Genomic DNA, 20358 nt, shown 5'->3' on the forward strand with positions numbered 1-20358 from the left:
TTAAGTGGGACGTTATGGTGCTTCCACTAGTCATGAAGCCTTGCAGAATGCTATAGTCAGAAGACATGGTGTAGGCAGGGATTCCTGCTAGTCTTCTGAGAAAGGGGCCTGCTGCACTGGGTCTTGGGCATATTTGAGAAAAGCAGCACAGCAGAGTGGTTTTGCTGTAAGTTCTTAAGAAAATTGAACATAAATGCGCACAAGAATTCTTAAATACCTGAAATAATTTGCTCTTCACTTCATATAATTTGTATACATGTATTGATTTTCATAGGCTAATAAAACAATATTGAACACTTCAGAAGAAAGGGAAAGTAAAACAACAAAGGCCATACCTAAAGTTATAAAATAAACACCCCCCCCACAAAAAAAACCCCAACCTTACCCAAAAGGTGGCTTCCTGATTTTTGAATCAAAATGAATAGGTTTTAACCTGAAACTGTGAAAGGAAAAACTAACTAGTTATATACAAGTTAACTGATAAAAGATAAACATTTTGAACTGTTTTTCAACTTAAGACCTATTTTGTGGAAATGTATTGGTAAACATTGAATATATATTTGGTGCTGAGATGCAACAGGGACTAAATAGACTACCTTTAATGAAGGATTTTATTTTAAATATACTTTGTTAAAGCTGAAATAAATTGATGAGATTATTTTGCAGCACAGTTTTTTTTTTTTGGAAAGAGTGATTCCGCATTGTGTTGTTAGCTGTTGGCTGGTCATATACGACATATGTTGAGTTATGTTCCCTCTGTACCTCCCTTGAGAGTTTTTATCATGAAAGGATGTTGAATTTTATAAAATGCTTTTTATCTATTGAGTGTATCATATTTTTTATCTTTATGTGTTATACAACATTGTTGCCTCCCACACACATATTGAACCATTCTTGCCTTTCTTGGATAAATCCCACTTGACCATGGTGTTTGATACTTTGATGTATTCTTGAATTTGGTTTGCTCATACTTGGAGGATTTTTGCATTTGTGCTCATCATCGATATTGGTATATAATTTTCTTCTAGAGTCCTTGTTTAGTTTTGGTGTGAAAGTAATGTTGGCCTTATAAGATTGGAAGTAATCTCTCCTCTTTTTTAGAGTTTGAGGAGCATTGTCGTTAATTGTTTAAGTTTTCAGGAAAATTACCTGCTAAAGCCATCTGGTTCTGGACTTGGGTTTGTCATCTTTCTGATGACTGACAGATTCTCCTTACTAGTAATCATTCTGTTAAGATTTTATGTTTCTGATACAGTCCTGAGTAAATACCTAGAAATTTATGCCCATAAATAGTATAATCTAAAAGAAATGGTTACATTGTTGTTCAAGACAGTGATTTTTTTTTTATACTCATGTTATCATTTATACTGTTAGATATTTTGCTTACAATTTAGACTTCTGTCTTGGAAAGTTTAGCTAAAGGTTTGTCTATTCTACTTTAAAGAAAACCAACTGTTTTCATTGATATTTTCTATTATCTCTGTACCCTTTTTCACTTAATTCTACTTTGATCCTTGTTATTCCTTCAAACTTTGAGCTTACTCTGTTGCTGTGTTTCCTTGAGGTGTAAAGTTTAGTAGTTCCTATTTCCTTAAAAAAAATTATTTGGCTTTTTAATAAAAAGGACTTAGCTCTATAAATTTTACTCTTAGAACTGGTTTTGCTGTATCCCATAAGTTTTGATGTGTTGAAAATTGCTGGATTTGCTACGGTCCTGTGGGACTCATGAGTGTGTGCCCTGTTGGCTATTAAAGTTCCTAGGTAATTTGCGTTTCCATCTCAAGAAGCACGTGCAAAAATTTGGGCACTCAAGTATGTGTACAAGCTTCTTCCAGGGAGATACTGGTGACTTTATTTTATTGTTGTAGCAGTCTAGAGGGAGGGAGTTAGGGGAAATGCCTATTGGCCTCTCCAGTTGAGAGGCAAGAGTAGCCAGTATGTTAGAGGTGTGGTTTATTAGAAGTCAGATCCTCCATAAACATAGCTTGTAAAGTTGGTAGTTAACTCCTATCTTCCGTTTTTCTTAAAATGAATCCTTTTCTCTGGTTTTGTTTGATCCTTAAGGAGATACTGCAGTTGGTGTTTACATATACATGCCTGTTGAAAAAATTGCTGTTAAGTTTGCAGAGTGAAGTTTTCAGAGTCCTATGACCACAAGCTTAATAGATGTTCAGCATTTAGAGGTATCAGGATCCTGTCTGTCACATGGGAGTCTTAAGGTTGGACTATAGATATGTGATACAAACCCTTTGCTTAATAGGGAGAAGCTGTAAAGCTGTGAGTTGGGAGTGCTCTCCTGATTGTATCATGCTGTGCTGTGTTGAGATGATTTAGGTTAGTTTCCAACTTTGACTCTTTCGATAAAGGCATTTTTCTCACCTGCCAGTGTGTAGAAGTCGCTCGCTGGGTTCTAGATAGCTTTCATATGAAATTGCTTCTGATGTGGCTGTAGGATGTGGGAAATTCAGGAGTCTCCTATGTTGCTGTCCTGTTGGGCTCTTTCTGTGAGGATTACATTTAATGGGGGAGAGAAACCCCTACTAAAAAAGGATAATTTACAAAAGTAAAAATTGCAACATTAAAATATAAAATGAACAAATGGAAAATTTTATTCAATACATGGAGGAGCCAGTATGATGACAGTATTGATTCAAAGAACATTTGAGAAGTGAATATGTATAGTCAACTTAACCAGGTCTGTTAGCATAAGATTGCTAATAATGTCTCACAGGGTCCTGAACTTTGGTATTGTCCATTTTATTGAAACTATTTGTATCACAAACAGAAGAAAAGTGTTGATGATAGTACCTTTAAGTCTGTCTTTTAATAAAAAAGTAAAATAAGTTTTGAAAAATAGTCCTTGTCTAACATTTGCCGCCTTTACACATTTTGGGATTTTTTTTTTTTTTTTTTAAAGTGAGAATAAGCACGTGCATGGTAAGTCAAATGGTGATAAGTGTTCAAAGAGAAGAGTAGGATATAGAGTTCTGGAGTGAGAGGTTGCTGTTTACTTTAAGTACTCAGACAAATACTCTGTGAGAAGGCTAAATTGAAGGTAGGGTGTGAAGGGAATGAGTCATGCAAATAAGTGAGAGTACAATATTTTAGGTATAGGACACCATGTAAGAAGGTCTGAAAGGCTAGAGAATAGTGATTCTGGTAGGAAGGACTGGGAAGAGATGTGTTGGAGAGCATCTGAGTCCCATATTATGTAGGGTTCTGATGACCATGGTATAGATTTCAGATTTTGTACTGAATGAAGATGGAAATTGAAGAGGGGATTGTGTAGAGTCCCACTTTCATGGCTTCATCCTGCCACTTGAGACGCAATAGATTGTAGAAGGCAAAGAAGAAAGGAGCCTTGATACTGATGGAAAAAGGTCATGATGACTATTTGGACAATTTGGAGAGCAGACAGTGAGATGTGAAGTGCTTGTGCTCTGAATACTTGAAGATAAAATGAAGAGGACTAGCCTATCGATTGTATATGGGGTTTGGGGGTAAGAGGAGATTCCTAGATAAAGAACTTGTTCTGAATAACTAGAAGAATACAGTTGCCCTACTGAGATGGAGAATGCTAGAGGATGAGAAGATTTCATGGGAGTTGAAGAGTTTAGTTTCAATATGCTAAGCCTGCAGTTTCCTTTAAACACCTTAAAAATACCAAGGAAGTAGTTGGACACAAAATATGGAATTCAGCGCAGAGGTCCAAATAAAGATAAGTACTTGGCAGCTGTCACCATATAGGCATTGACTACATTTGGTTTGATTTGAGAAGACAAAATGAGTGGGTACAGAATGAATGAAACACATACAAGGACTGAACCTTAGAGCAGTCCAGGATTTTGAGGTTGGAGGTGTATTAGTTTCCTATTGCTGCTGTAACAAACGATCACCATCTTAGTGAATTATAACATCATGAATTTATTCTCTATTTGGAGACCAGAAGTCTAAAATCACAGTATTGGCAGGGCTGTGTTCCCTTTAGAGGCTGTAGAAGAGATAATTTCCCTCACTTGTTGAATTTTTGGAGGCCACTTGTATTCCTTGGCTCTTGGCTCTTAAACTTCTGCAACCTTGAGATTTATTTTACTGTCCCATCACCAGCAAGTCTGATCTTCGTTGCCTTGCTCTTAAAAGATTGCTAGTGACTATGTCAGGCCCACTAGAGTAATCCATGATGATCTCACCATCTCACAATCATTCACTGGATTATATCTGTAAAGTTCCTTTGACATATAAGTCAATATATTCACATTCTGGAGAAATAGGGCACAGACATCTTGGAGAGGCCTTATTCAGTCTACCACAGGAGGTAAGGAGGAATTAGCTAAGGGGACAGGAGAGAGGTTGGCCATACAGTAATGATACAGAAGCCTAGTAAGAAACATGTATCAAAATTGAGCATTTGTAGTAAATGCTGCATATTGGTTTAAAAAATAGAACTGATCATAAGTTTTGGCAGTGTGAGCTTACCATCACTGGAAGACAGTGGTCAATATGGAAACCTGTGTGGATTTACTAGAGAAAAGGAGGGCCTCCCTTTGGAGAAGCTTCCATGAATATTGAACAAAGAAGTGGAGGTGATGGCTGAAGGAGGATATAGATAAAGGAATTAAGAGGGATGATATAACAACATAATGATATGCTGGTGGAATAATATAGTTGGGGGGGGGAAGTGATGCCATATTGAGAAATGATAGGGGATAGTGTATTAATGGTTTTAGAGTTGATCTTGATTAGGAGAATACCGTAGGTCATCCACAGGACAAGAAAGAATACAAAGCACATGTGTACAATTGTAAACAGATATGGTAAGAGGGTGTGAAGTTTGGCAACTCTTACCTTTTTAAACTTGCCTTTAAAAAAAAAAATGGAGGAGACCTTTTTTTTTTTTTTATCAAGGGTTTCCCTTGTCTTTGTGGAACTAATATAGAAAATACATAATATTTCCCATTTATGGGGAATTGAGCAAAAATTGGGCCATTGTTATTAAGGTCATATAAACTTAAAACATGTAGAAGAAACTTCTCTTAATAGTACATGAAAAAAGCAAGAGATGTGAAAGTTGAGGTTATAGATGACTTACTAAACAATAGAGAGGTCATAGGTATCAAGATGACATTGTGTATGTCAATTTGCTGGCCTTTTACTTGCCCCAGCATTTCTACTGTCAGCTCTCCTTCATTCTCTCGTTCTTTATGTTGTAGCCATGGTCACCTTATTTTCTCACACATGAGTTTCTTCCTTTCTGGAACTTGTCTTTCTTCCTATCTTGCTACATATCCTTAGATAATGCCTAAGTTATCACTTAGGGAATCTTTTCCTGTCTTCCCCATTTTCCCACTCCCAACTAGATTAGGCCGATTCCTGGTAACTTTCCTAGTGACCTGTTCTCTATTTTGGTTTTTTGTTTTTTTTCTGTCCAGCATCCAAATTAAAGTGGAAAAATGACTTGGGAATTTGTATATAGGAAGTCTTAACTACCCTGCTAGACTGAGACCCGCAAAGGCAGGATGGTATCTGTTAATAGCAACTTGCCTGGTATATTAGTCCCAAGTGTTTGTTGAATGAAAAGGATATCCAAGAATCTATGTGCATATTAACACACACAAAAAAGGCCTATGTACTGGTTCTTCAGGCCACCTTGTCCAGGTATGAGCAGTGTTCCACTGTTCATTTGTCCCTGTGCAAATGTGACCTCCAAAAAAGGCTTCACTGATAATCTTATGTAAAATTATCTCTTCTATCCCTTGATTCTGTTTTAGTTAGTCTTATTAGATACCAAAAATACAATCATGTAAAAATAATGGTAAGTATTTGTGGCTTCCTGATGATGGTATGTGAGTTCTGAGTGCAGGGTCTTTGTCTTGTAGCACCTGGAAGACTTCATGCCTTACATTAGATTCTTAAAACTGTCAAATGAAAGAATTTCATACACCTACCTATGTATATGTAGATATATGATAGTATGTTGATACTAATGTAAATTACGAGTTGAACATGGGGATAAATATGTATGTACATATTGGTGTATTTATAAATACTTCCTGAAACATTTAAGAAAGTCCTATGAAAATATTAGAAATATGGGTGAATATTGTAAAGTTAGTTAGTGGGAGCATTTTTGTAAATGTAAGCTTCTCAGGCTGCGATGCTAGAAATCAAATAGCAAACATTTGTTAGGAACTTAAAAGGTCACCTGAAGTTGTGTTTTTGGAAACTTCAGTGGGGCACGAAAATGCTCATGATTTGATATTGATGGGGCAGGATATAAAGTTCTATTGACTACATATGGTATGTATTTATGCTTATTTCTAAATGTAGGTGTGTATTAGTGTATAAAATTGAAAAACTGGTTGTACATATGAATCCTGAAATGGGTATCTGGATTGGTATTAAAGCTCATTAAAAACCTACAGGTGTGAGATAGTTAAGATAAACACTTGCATATTTGATTCTTCTCCATGCAATTAGATATTTAGTCTTTGGTTCTTATGATCCTAACTAAAATCTATTTCTTAAGAATATTTAATGACCGGGATGTCTGGGTGGCTCAGGTGGCTCAGCGGTTGAGCTCTGCCTTCGGCTCAGGGCCTGATCCTGGAGTCCCGAGATCGAGTTCTACATCGGTCTTCCTGCATGGAGCCTGCTTCTCCCTCTGCCTGTGTCTGTGTGTCTCTCATGAATAAATAAATAAAATATTTTTTTAAAGGAATATTCAATGACCAGTTAGGAAGTTGCTAAAGGAAAAGAAAAACTGGTAACTTAACACATTCAGTAGTAAATTATGTTTTCTCTAGGAACACTATGAAGATTTCAGGTTGGTCCAGACAATTTTTATTAGATAACAGCAAATACTTCTCTGCAGCTTTATGAAATAGCTTTTCCTACAAAGGAGCTTTTCAAACTGCATAATTCAATTTCAAGATCATATTCTGAAATGATACAGATTGTGAAATCTCTTGGCAGATCTAGTCTCATTTCTAACAGTTTTTGGGTTTTCAGAGAGTTTCATTTTATTTTACTTTGAATTTTAGAAGGCAATTTATTTTCATGAATATGTACTTATTACATAGAGTACACAGCAGGACTCAACCAGTGACAGTTGTTCTCTGTTAGTATGTACTTTTGGTTTGTATCATAGACTTTACTGTGGACACAGTTAATATTCAAATAAAATTACAATGGAGATTGAAAAGCTGTATTATATTAAAAAATGCTTGTTTATCTTGAAAGGGTAAAAACACCTTTAAGGAAAAGCAAAACAAACCCTCAATTTGAAAACAAAACTTTCCCTTAAGTCTCTAAGAATGCAATGGCCAGGGATGCCTGGGTGGCTCTGCGGTTGAACGTCTGCCAATTTGTCTTATTTCTCCTGATTTTTTTTTTTTTAATCTTTGTTTCTCTGCTTCCTATCTCTATTTTTTTCTTCTACCAATTCTTTTAGGTAGGCTTATATATGCCTTGTCATTTTTCTGGTCCCATTTTGGGAAGCTTCTAAAGTGCTGGAAAAAGTATTGTGACCTTCCATTGAGAAGAAGAATCTCCTACCTCCAGAAAATAATTTCATAGGCTTTAACTGGAAACTAATTTTTCTCTTTTCCTTTATATGTATAGAGACCAGTGTATAAGTGACTGCTACACACATTTTTTTCTGTAGCTTCCCTTAATTTAAAACTGCTGCACCAAATTTTGATTCGTAAATATCTTAATTCTTACTATCTTACATGGGCACTTTGAGGGTAGGGGAAAATCTCTTGACAGTTGGCCTCCTGCCTGCCTTGTCTACCTTTATTAATGTTCCATCTCCGTAAGCCCCCAAGTGATCTTTATAACTGCAAGTTTGTCCATGTTGTCCCACAGCTTTAAGACTTAATGTGGTCCTTGATAGCCACAACATAAAGTACCAGCTCCTAGCAGGACCAGAAATTGTCTTTTACTGCTCAGAACTGCGATCTTTGGGATCACGACTTGTGGTTTCCCTATTACATACGTACCTTTTATCCTACCAAATGTTTTGGGCATAAGCTTTCTGCTTATTAAACAGAGAAAATACTTCTACTTTGGGCTTCACACTCCCTCCTTATTTCCTGAACCCCTGAATTCCTGATAATTTTCTCATGTATTAAAACTATAGAAATCTGTTCCTGGGGCAGTCCGGGTGGCTCAGAGGTTTGGTGCTGCCTTCAGCCCAGGGCCTGATCCTGGAGACCCGGGATCGAGTCCCATGTCAGGCTCCTTGCATGTAGCCTGCTTCTCCCTCTGCCTGTGTCTCTGCCTCTCTCTGTGTGTCTCTCATGAATAAATAAATAAAATCTTAAAAAAAATAAATCTGTTCCTTGCACCCCAATATATTTTAACTTTGAAAATAGTATTTAACATGTATTAAGAGATACATTAAATTACAGACTTATTTCAAGTTTAAATTTTAGAACTTTTAGTTAACAAATAATGTGACAGTTTCAGGAGTAGAATTAAGTGATTCATCGAAAGTACAAACTTCTTCATTCCATCTTATTTTGGGGCCTTAAATCTCTAGAACTGAGTTGATGGATCTGTCTTGGTTTATTGTTGGCTGCTATTGTTTATTTGTTATGCTGCTGTTTTAAACTACTTTTTCTTTCCCTTTCCAATCTAAATTACTAATATTCTGTAAGAACTTCTTTTTAATGTTTTTTTAAAAATAACTGTTATATATATTCTTAAGATGTATCCTGTTTTGCTTTTTAAATTTCTGTAAAAGATTATCACTTTTACTCAGAATTTAGGAAATCATTCATGTTGAAAATGTTGAAGAATCTAAAACCTTTTTGATTACTAGATAACTTTGAATCATGCACAAACCACATTTTATCTATTGGTATCTTCCCGACGTGGATACCTACATTGCTTTCTACCAAACAGAAACAAATGTTCTTATGTCACTTTGTGGCCTTTGTACAAGTTTTCTTTGGGGGATGTATCAAGAAGTACAAGTGGGAGGTCATGGAGAAATGCCTTCTTAATTACAGTAACCTATTGCCAGATTGCTCTCCAGAATAGCTGTGCCTATTTAAGGACCTACTAGCAATGAAGTAGGAGGACATGGTTCTAGTTTTAGCCACATGTTCTATAGTTTGAATATTATTCTCATTCTGGTATTTACCTCTGTTGCAACTTGACTTTGATTTCTAGTGAGGATGAACTTTTCTACCTAATACGTTGGTGTACTTCTTAATGCTTATTAATACTTGTCAATTATCATTTGAGTTTCTTGTCTCTTGTTGATTTGGTAGAGATTCTTGTATATCCTAGATACTATTACTTTCTTAGTTGTACACATTACAAACATCTTCCATTGGTCTGTAATCTCTTGGTTACAGTTTCTCCCACAGGGATTGAAGACCAACAACCTAGATCATTCATTCATTCCCAAGGGAAGCCAGGTCCATAATGACTTACCTGTCCAGAGGTAGCTATAAGGAGAAATCAGAGATTCTGGCTTGGGAGACCAAGAGAATCAGAGGCAAGACATAGAATGGGACTGATGAATTTTTTATTGACCATTACTACTTTTATATAACTTTGAAACCTTAAGTTTCCACTGATAAGATTTTATCGCAGTGCTTGGAAGCTGTATATCAATTTACAGACCAAGTTGATGTCTTTAAATAGTAGGTTGTTTCACTCATGAATATAACTGGCTTATTTAGATCTTTTATGTTCTTTTCTTTTTTATGTTCTTTGAAGGATTTTTACTTACCTGTATATTGTATGTTCCATGTAAGTGATTTCTTATTTTATTACAGCTAATAAAAATAATTGATCTTCTTTTATACTTTGTAATTTGTATTTGCTATTGGGTGTTAACTTTCCTCACAGTTGCTTTTGGTAGATTGCACTTAGATAATTTTATTGAACTCTGGTTTTAAGCTTATATGTGAAGAATTATTTTTTTTATTTTTTTATTTGTTTATTTTTTAAGAATTATATTTTATATAAATGATAACACTATCTGCAGATAATGACAAAAACGTCTGCATCCTTCGAATCCTTCTGCTGTCACTTTCACCAGGGCCACTGGTATTATGTTGTAGATTAGCAAAAAAATGAAATTAAATTTTTTTGGGATTCTATCACTAAATGGACTTCATCTAATTTCTTAAACAAAATCTTTAAGTTTTTGGCTTGAAAGTCTTGAATAAATCCCTTTTTTTTTTCCTATCCATACATTACTTTTATTTCTCATTAAAAGAGTGCATAGAGTCATTAGCATATTAGGAGATATGTTTCATTATTACATATCCATTAGTGCAGTTTTCAATACCACTTGAAACATGCATATCGTCCTACAAACAAATCAGTTTTCAAGTGCTGCTTATTTGATACACAATACTGTAAAGCCATTATAAATGACTGAGGAGGTATTTGGTTAAAATATAAACAATAAATTACACTGCCCATATGAATCAAGTCTTGTTATTTCACAAGAGTTTAATAGTATTCATCTGGTAGTTCCTATGTTAACTGGAAAAGACCACAGATGTGTTGCCATACTTTTATATTGATATAACCTACATATTTCACAGAACTTTATAGTTATTTGTTATTGTAGCAGGTAGTTGAATGCAAAGATTGTACTCAATTTATGAAAGTCCAACAAACCTCTAAATATTTTAAGTTAAATCAGTTATCAATCAAAAACCCACTGACGTGATTTTTTGAAAATAAACTCTTTTGAAATATTTTTATTTTTAGTCATGACAGTAAAGTAATTCTTACTAATTAAGGTACTAGAAGTGCAATGCAACTCATTGAAAGTGTTCTAAGAATAATTTACATTTCAAACAGTGCACCTCTCTTTTCCAGGAAGGCTTATTTCTTTACAAATTTCACAAGATATAAAAAAAAAAAATTCCAGAAGACATCATCTTGTAATTTCTCTCAGTCTTGGTAATGGAGAATTCATATGATAGACTTACTGATGTTGAGCTATCTTTGTGATTCTGAGATCAATGATACACAATTTTTTTTGTACTATATAGGACTTAACTACCTGGTATTTCATGTGGGATTTTTTTATAAGTGAAATTGTCATGTGTTTCTCATGCTGTCCTTACTTGATTTTCAGGGCAACACTGTATCTCATGAGGTAGGTCATTTTTCCTCATTTATTATATGAAGCAATTTTTTTTTTTAGATTTTTATTTATTTATTTATTAATGAGAGAGAGAGAGAGAGAGGCAGGGACACAGGCAGAGGGAGAAGCAGGCTCCATGCAGGGAGCCCGATGTGGGACTTGATCCCGGGTCTGCAGGATCAGGCCCTGGGCTGAAGGTGGCGCTAAACCGCTGAGCCACCTAGGCTGCCCTATGAAGCAATTTTTATAAGAAACATATTTAATCTTTAAATTCTGATAGAATTTCTAATAAAATTGCCTAAGCTTGGAGATTTTTTTAGAGTGTGGTAAGGTTAGGAGAATGGCTTTTTGGTGGTTATTCGGTTAACACTATAATTTCTGTAATGGTTATTAAATCATCTAAGCTTTCTCCTTTGAGCTTACTCTGACACATATCTCTAGAAATTGACCTGTTTTGTTGACATGATCACTTATTGGCATCTTAAAAATCTGTAGGAGATTCTTTGTTTATTAATGATGTATTTTCTTTAGACCTGTTGATTCAAGTCCTACTGTCATTTAAAAAATTGTGTAAGTTTTTCACTGCTCTCAGAATTTTTAATATACTGTGTATATTAACCCCTTACCAGATAGATAACTTGCAAATATTTTCTCCCCTCTCATGGATTGCCTTTTCACTTAGATCGTGTCCTTTGTTGCATTAATTTAATTTTAATATGGCCTAACTTATTTATTTCTAATTTTATAGCCTGTGCTTCTGGCTTTAAATCCAATAAATCATTGCCAAAGTGAAAGTCATGAAGTTTTCCTCTTAGAGTTTTCTAATTTTTATTCTGTTAGGTAGATCTTTGAGTTTTTAAATATGGTATTAAATAAAATCCAACTTGATTGTTTTGCATCTAGATGTCCAGTTTTCTCAGCACGATTTGTTGAAAGATTGCCCTTTCCCATTGAATGGTTTTTGCGTTCTTGTGAAAAAACAAATTAGTTTTCTATAAGCAGGGGTTTACTTCTAGGTCACTCTATTGTATTCTGTGGTCGATACATCTCTATACTAGACATCTCTATAAATCTCTATACAACTACTTAGTTGATCACTGTAGTTTTATAATAAGTTTTGAAATTACAAGTTCAACTTTTAGTTAAAGACTGTTTTGGCTTCTTAGAGTAATAAAGCACACTCTAATAGACAATAACAACTTCTCCCTTATTCTTCTGTCTTAATTATCAAGCACATTGCCTCAAACCTAGTAGATACTTGATACAAATTGTGAAAATTTTAAAAACTAGGGGATTTGATAGTAGAGGACTCGGAATGCTCTTACAGAAAAATAAATTCTTTTCCTTTATGTACTCTAGAGTAGAAAACTAGACTGACTTTGAAAATTTCAGAGCAATACTCATAAATTTTTTCTCTTAATTAGTTCACACTTGTTCTTTAAAAATGATGTCTTAAGATATGAATTGCTGTTTTTATTGCTGTTACATAGTTTCAAAAAACAGTATAGATGTAATCTAATTGCAAGGGTCTGTAAGAATAACAAAAAATAAAAGATGAGGCAAACAGTGGATATCAAATCAGAGTGGATAGAGTATATTAAAAATATGTAGTACATTGTTCCTGCTCATCTGTAATCAAATAATGAAATTTCGATCACATTTAGTCCTTCAACCTTTTATGTTACCTTGTATAGTGTAGGCATTAGCATCCAGATAATAGCTTAGCGGTTGATGGCTGAAATAAAACCAACTTCTTAGGTATAATCTAAGAACTCTGAAGTCCAATTTGAGGCTCTTTTACTTCAGAAAAAAATGGAGAGTGATGGAAAAAGTATGGTGAGAGGCTTTGAGGATATATTTTCCAACAAAAGAATATGGATATTAAAATCTTAGAATCCTATTCATATCTTTTCATAAACTATGCCTATTTTAAGCAGATGACTTAATTCATTTTTGTGTTTATCTAAGTGACCTAGTATTCATCTGTGGTAGGTACCCATATGATAGTTTGGTTAAAGTTGGATATTTTCTTTCTTTCTTTCCCCTTTCTTTTCTTTCTTTTCTTTTCTTTTCTTTTCTTTTCTTTTCTTTTCTTTTCTTTTCTTTTCTTTTCTTTTTCTTTTTCTTTTTCTTTTTCTTTTTCTTTTTCTTTTTCTCTTTCTCTTCCTCTTTTTCTCTTTCTCTCTCTTTTTCTTTCTCTTTTCTTTCTTTCCTTCCTTTCCTCCTTCCTTTCATTTCCTTCCTTCCCAAGGGGGGAGCAAGAGTGAGATTTGGAAGCCTGAAGTGAAACCAAAGCCATTTTTCTTATAAGGTCTTTGTGCTGTCAGACAAGGTGACAGACAAATGGTGCCTGGTGGGTTCCAACCTGTCCTTGCCATCTCGTTCTACTGTCTAGCTCATTCTCATGATGGGTAACCATCAATGCTGTTTACCATCATCAGCCTTAGTTCAGCTTACCCACTGAGGCAGTAGCTACACAGGGACACCTATTGTTCAGACTTCTCCATGACTTTCTTCTCAAAGTTTCCCCTTTGGTGTCTGGGTAGGTTTGGCTTGTCAGATTGACTAGTCAATGATGACTCCTTTCCTCCTTCTACACTCTTTTAATCTGTGCCTTCCCTAGTAATTCTGACAGCTGTGTAAGGTTTGATTCCTATATGATGAGGGATTAGATCACTTATAGTAGGTAGCCCTGCTCTCCGATTAATAGTTTGATTCAAGTGTGGGGTTGTATCTACACTTAATCTACCTATCTGATGTGCAGCCAACTCTTACTGGGTTGTGAGCACTGCTAAATTTTCTTAACTTGTTTACAAAAGAATACGTTTTTAGAAGACACATAAGTCTTTCATAAAAATATTCTGTGATGGTTGGTGCCAAAGTTACTCGATTTTGTAATACAGCTTTCTTATTGTTTCACAAAGTATTGTTATAAGAACTAGAAAGAAAGTTTTGCTTTCAAGTGGTTCCCACAGACTTGTGGTTTATTGGTCTGCTGCCTAGAACTTTGAAGTCCTATATAACGACATAAAAAAGATTACTAAGTGTGTAATATTAAAGTTGGCATGTTTAGGAACAACCTTTGTTATAGAGAATACTCCCAATCTGAGTTAGTTTTGTGTAATCCATCCCTTCGAACTACATGCCCTTTAACGTGCACTTAAACTTGATGGATTTTAACACATACAGATATTGACACATGATTTCAAAGTTTGTTTCATTTTATGGACAGGATTTTTTTGGACCTTAACATCTTGACAGTATTTCCAATTATGAACTAGAAATGTGATTTTTGGCATTATCTGGCCAATTTGAGACCATTTCATGTGCATTTGCATAAACTCAGTTTTGTTTTTAGGACTAGTAGAAATCCTTTTTCCCTAAGAATATCTTAGATGAGAGTTGGTCAGTGAAACTGAGCATGTACCGTTGAAGGTCAAGATGGTCACACATTTCATAAACCTGACAGTAGATAGTCTGAAACATTAAAAGAGTGGCAGCTTTCTGCTCAAAGTATTCTCTAGATTCTTCATCACATCATTATCCAGAGCTTTTGACTTAGACTAATGACAGAATAGCTAAAAGGGCCAACCTTCAAGTATATAAAAAGTAAAAGCTATGCTACCTATGTATGTATTGAGAGAGAAATATAGAGAGATGATATATTTGCATTATATGAACCCGTATGATAGATAAATGTGTATGAAGGCATTCACCAACTAAAAGTAGACAGGAACTGCAAGAGATTGAACCCTTGAAGAAGGAACCGACAGTGGGTAACATTCACATTTACGTGTGGTGCCACTTAGATTTAGAGCCGAGAGACAATAAATTATTTTTCCCTGTCTGGCTACATCTCATGGACATCCCTCTTTTGCCAAGAAAATTGTAGTTTCTTCAGTGGAGAGTGCTGAAGGGACCCTGTGGGAGGAAGGGATATTTCTTCCTGGTTCAGGTATGCTTGCATTCCTGTTGGCTTCAGAGCTGCCATTTGTGTGTGTGCGCACAGCCCTGAGTGCTATTTATTCTCAGCAAGTTTTTGATGATAGCTGTGGCCCTCCATTCCCTGCCTGCCAGCTTTTGTTGGCTGACACGGTAGTGGAGGTTTTCCTGTTGGCCAGTCCTAGCCTGGGGTTCTGTGCCTGCCAGCCTTGGTTCCCTGGTACAGCTGTAGGCTCCAGCTTGTTGGTCCCAGTGTGCGGTGCCCTGTTCGTCAGCCTTAGGTCCTTAGGCATCTAGTTTTAGTCCATGGTTTCTGACATCCCAGCCTTAGCTTGCTGACTGTGTCCCACCTCCAGTGCAGGACAGGCTGTTCCACTTCTTGACCATCCAGTGGGCTATAGCCAGACCTTCATAAATGAGTTTTGAATTTCAGCCTTGGAGAATGGATGCCCCTTCTTTCTATGTTTGTTACTATCTTGGCTTTATATCCTCAGATTTCTTAGTTTTAGTCGTTAGTTGACTATCATATATAGATAAGTATACTTTATATTAAACCTTTCCTGTTCAAACTATGTGTAGTGTACAAGTCCTTACCAAAGAGTGAACAATAGATCTTTTGTTGTTTACTCTGAGGCCACTTCTCCATCCCTGTAGTGGCAAAGAAGAAAGCTATAGTTTTTGTCCTGAGAAGCCAGAGCCTGGATCATGGGGCTCCCAGGGCAGTTGGGAATTGAGGAAGCTTGGAATGGCCACAAAAGAGGGGGACTGTACGTGCATATAACTGCTCAAAGGCTTTGCTGATGCCAGAACTGTGCATGCATGGGGCAGTATTCCAAGGGGCCTAGGGAGAAAACCTCAACTGGAAGACAGAAAGATAACCAGAGGCTTAGGCAGGCAGTCACCCCAGAGGAGACAGAGTTGTGAATTAGAGTCCTGCCATGTTAAAGGGAGTTAGTGAATACCTTTGGATTTTCATGGGTACTTCAGAAGGACCACATTTTAGGAGCAGAGACCACTTAACAGGCAACAATCACCACCCTTCAGAGGAAGAGGAAAGAATCTATAGTTGGTAAAACATGTCTTCAGTGCCCACTCAATTGTTCAATATTACTCTGTTAACATGAATCACCTTTCCTTTTTTTTTTTTTTTTTTAAGAGAATCAGTTAGAAAAAGAGCCAGATGTTGGAAACAGTAGTAGAGGATTTCAAAATAATATTGAAAAAAATGTTGAATCTACAACTTTGACATAATAGATGAGATATCACAAATTTCAAGACAAAAAGTATAAAAGAGAATAAAAGAGAATACAATGAAAACTGAGGACTGAAAGAACATCCAGGAAAAATTATCTTGAAATCTATTGGCTGTAGTCAAAACAGAACTGAAGAATGGAGTGGACTTGAGAATAGACTGTTTTTTGATACCAGGGTGGAAGCTGCGAGTCTTGTTACCCCCTGGGCACAGATTTGGAACCAAGCACTTCTAACTGCTCTGCCTTACAGAGTAAAACAGAAGTCAGCCAATATCAAGGAGAGGGAAAACATACTTCCCTCCCCCAAGAATTTGTGGCTGTTAATCTATCACAATCGTCCTTTTGTAAGAGTAAGAACTGGGGCAGATTGCTGAGTGTCTGCTAGTTTCAGCAATTTAGGCATTGTCGAGTCAGTCGCCATACTTCCTGGAGTCTTTGTATTCTTGCATGTAAATGTGGTGAATTACATCAACTTTTGTTTAATAATTTTGAGATAGATTGGAAGTAATGTAGAATTTTTTTCTGTGAAATTTTTTCTGGTTCTAATTATATTTTAATAATAATAGGGGTATGTAAGTTGTTGAACCAGCCATTATAATTGTGGTCAGAAATTTTGTTCAAGACTACGTATTATGTAGTATAAACATAATAGAGACAGTAGTAGTGCTTTAAGGTCATCAGAGTGAACACAGATCTTTGTACTGTAACACGAAATGAACTTAGACCCAGAGCAGGTGCCTACTCAAGCCACTATTCCGATGGGTATTTTTTACTGGGCTTGCCTGCCCTGCATTCTGGCATCCCAATATCATGCTTTTCTTATTCAAGTCTGTTTGCCCAGTGATGGAGTCAGAAACCATGATGATATGGGGAAGTCCAAACATGCCCTACTTTTATTTCTACCTCTGCGTCCTTGAATAATGGCATAGTTTTTAGTTTTTCTGGACCTATATTCACACCTGTATATGAGGGATTTGGACTAGATGATGTCTACAATTTTTGGAGGGCTCTGATTTTATGGTTTAAAAACAGGTAAAGGGCTGGATATGGCAGTGACTATATATTAAAAACAGAAACTGAGTAGAGATTGAGAAGATATCCAGTGGTCCTTTGGTGACATAAGCCTCAGTTCATATGAAGTATTAATGCAGCCCAGACATACAGCTGATGGAATGATGCAGTCAAAGTATATGTGAAGTCAAAGTAGTAAAAACTATTTGCCAGGTGAATCATGATAAGGATATTTCAAATGATGTTAGAGAATAAACAATTGCTTTGAAATAGATTTCACGCTTCATTTGAGACTTAAAAATATTTTAGTGACAGAAATATTGGTCTCAGCAAAGCTGTAGTAATAACTGATCTTTTAGCTTATAGAATTAAAACAGATTTAGCCATATATTTCTATTCAATGTTAATTTTTAAAAATAGCAATTAAGTATTAAAATGCATTATTAACTGAACAAGAGAAGTAAATCCCTATTGATTTAGAGCCACTTGCCTTTTTCTCTGATCGCAGTTCTCATTTGGATGTCTGTCATGTCTAAGCTTCTGTTTTCAGCAGCATGGACTTTTTAAAAAGATTTTGGGCAGCCTGGGTGACTCCATGGTTTAGCGCCGTCTTCAGCCCAGGTTGTGATCCTGGAGACCCCAGATCGAGTCCCATGTCAGGCTCCCTGCATGGAGCCTGCTTCTCCCTCTGCCTCTCTCTTTCTCTTTCTGTGTGTCTGTCTGTCTGTCTCTCATGAATAAATAAATAAAGTCTTTAAAAAATTTTTATTTATTCATGAGAGACACACAGAGAGAGGCAGAGACATAGGCAGAAGGAGAAGCAGACTCCGTGTGGGGAGCCTGTTGCAGGACTCAATCCCAGCGCCCCCGGATCACACCCTGAGGCTCAGTCCCTGAGCCACCCAGGTTCCCCTCAGCAGGATGCATTTTAATCTGTTCTTTACTGCTCCATTAGTGAGGAGTTTGTATAGAGGGAGGACTGACCAAAGAGGAGTGTATGTGTGTTTTTAAGATTATGAGAGTCCCTTGAAACTGATGGAAAACATCTGCTTCTTCCTCACCCTACAATACACTTAATTTGTTGAATTATCTATTCATACTAAAGGAAAGGGAAACTACTAAGTTCACAGAGTATCTACTTTATGGAAGGCAGAATAAATAGTACGTGATATGTTCCTATTTTGTAATTGAAAAGTTAAGGTACTTGCACAGGGTCGAAATCTGTTAAATGGCAAACACAAGATCCAAATTGCAGCATCATTACAATACCTGTTGGGTTTCCTGAAACTGATTGTTATGACAATGCCATGCTTTGTTCTACTACATCTTGCTTATAAAAAGTATAATTACTTGTACAAATATCTTTTCAATAAGGTTGGCAACACCAAATGAAAAAACTGGAGTATTTCCTTAGCTAGCTAGTTGGAAGTAGACTCAGCAGTTCAGTTTTTATTAGCTTATTGTCTTTTTTTTTTATCTCTGCTTTTCATCTTTTTGGTTTAACTTTGTGGGTTAGTCCTGATGTTGAATATGTTTTAGATATACATGCCTTAGGGGAATAAGTGTATTTGAAATGGAAGAAAATAGGATGACTAACTCCATTATTTTCTGATGGAGTTCAGTGAAGGAGGTTGAGGAAACATCCTATTTAATTGTGCTTTAATGATCCTAAATTCCTTTCTTGGAAACACACCTTTTTCTTGTCCATAGTAGTCTGTAAGGTGATAGAAAATGGCAAGGAATAAATATTTTATCCTCTAATTCTAAGAATAACTAAAACTTGTAAGATGCTTTGGTCAGGCTTTTTTCTTTTTCCTTAAGGTAATCGAAGTTTTTTTATAAGTTAAAAAAATGTCCAAAGCCTTTCTTAATCTGAGATAGGTTACATCATTGGTGCAGTCTGTGTGTTCCCTACCACAAAATATTAAATGGAATTAAGAGTATCAGGAAGATAAACTTTTTCCCTTTCATTAGAAGTAGGGTAGTCTACTTACTGCATACTGATTTTGATGGATTTTAGAATGCATAAATGCTCTTTGTTTTCAATCCCATTCCAAATCATGTTATATCATGTCCTGGTGGTATATAAAAAAGGATAATATGTGAAAAAAACCTTAAAAGATAGCATTCCACATAGAGTTCAACGAATTTTACTTTTCATATTCACCATGGCTTTATTCATTCAGGTAAAGAATTTATTAACTTTTATTTCTCAAAGGAACATCGTTTTTCCATAATTTCTTTTTCAGGAGGAGTTGTCACTATCAAATTGTGTAAAACTAAAATGTCTTATTTTCAGTAAGACATTATAAAAGCTAGATTTAATTAGAAAAACTTACTCTTATCCAGTGTAAATGATAAACAGTATAATTACACACCTTCCCCCCCTCTTAAGTGTAGCTGCTTGCTTCTTGACTTTATTTTCTGGAAGATGAAACTGTGTTATAATTTTAAGTGGTATTAAGGTTTGGTAGGACTTTGTTTAGTTTGCATCCAGGTAAAGTAAATCCTGAGAGAGCAGGAACAAAAACTCAGGAGACCCGGATTAGTTTTCAGTTTCTCTTTTGTAACTGACATCCTAAGTGCTAGACTAGAAACAAGATAATGCTCTGGGCTGAGGGACTATAACAGTAATAAAAGTCCACATATCTTTGAAATTTTGCTGTTTGACAGATTAAGAACCAGTATTCAAACACCATCTATTTCTTTATCTCACTTTTTTTTTTTTTTAAGATTTTTAAATTTAATTTTGAGAGAAGGGAGCACGTGCACAGAGGGAAAGGGAAAGCAGACTCCCTACTGCACAGACAGACCAGGTAGGGCTAGATCCCAGGACCCTGGGACCATGACCTGAGCCAAAGGCAGATGTTTAGCCAACTAAGCCATCCAGGTGCCCCTCCTTCTTTCATTTTCTTATATGGTTAAGTAGATACTAATTTGCCCTATCTCAAAGGGAACTTTGGATGAGCTAACCCATGTGAAATTTTCTAGTCCAGTGCTTCATATTAGAAATGATGGTCAGCTGTTCTT

At 35.8% G+C, this 20358-nt stretch overlaps 1 protein-coding gene across 28 annotated transcripts in view; it reads left to right on the forward strand.

Annotated features, from left to right (window-relative positions):
- The window catches only part of CRPPA (CDP-L-ribitol pyrophosphorylase A), a 292251-nt gene that overhangs the window by 46756 nt on the left and 225137 nt on the right, over positions 1-20358 (forward strand). For 18 of the 28 annotated variants that reach the window (XR_012010932.1, XM_072783932.1, XM_072783927.1 and 15 more), the window contains one exon: positions 11114-11134. The exons of the other annotated variants lie outside the window; for them this stretch is intronic. Coding sequence is in view for 17 of the 18 variants with exons in the window: in XM_072783932.1 (XP_072640033.1) it covers positions 11114-11134 (21 nt within the window). In the remaining variant the exon portion in view is untranslated. The remainder of the gene's footprint in view (positions 1-11113; positions 11135-20358) is intronic. 28 annotated transcript variants of the gene reach the window in all.

The sequence above is a fragment of the Canis lupus genome, chromosome 18 (genome assembly GCF_048164855.1).
Source record: "Canis lupus baileyi chromosome 18, mCanLup2.hap1, whole genome shotgun sequence".
NCBI classification, from domain to species: Eukaryota; Metazoa; Chordata; class Mammalia; order Carnivora; family Canidae; genus Canis; species Canis lupus.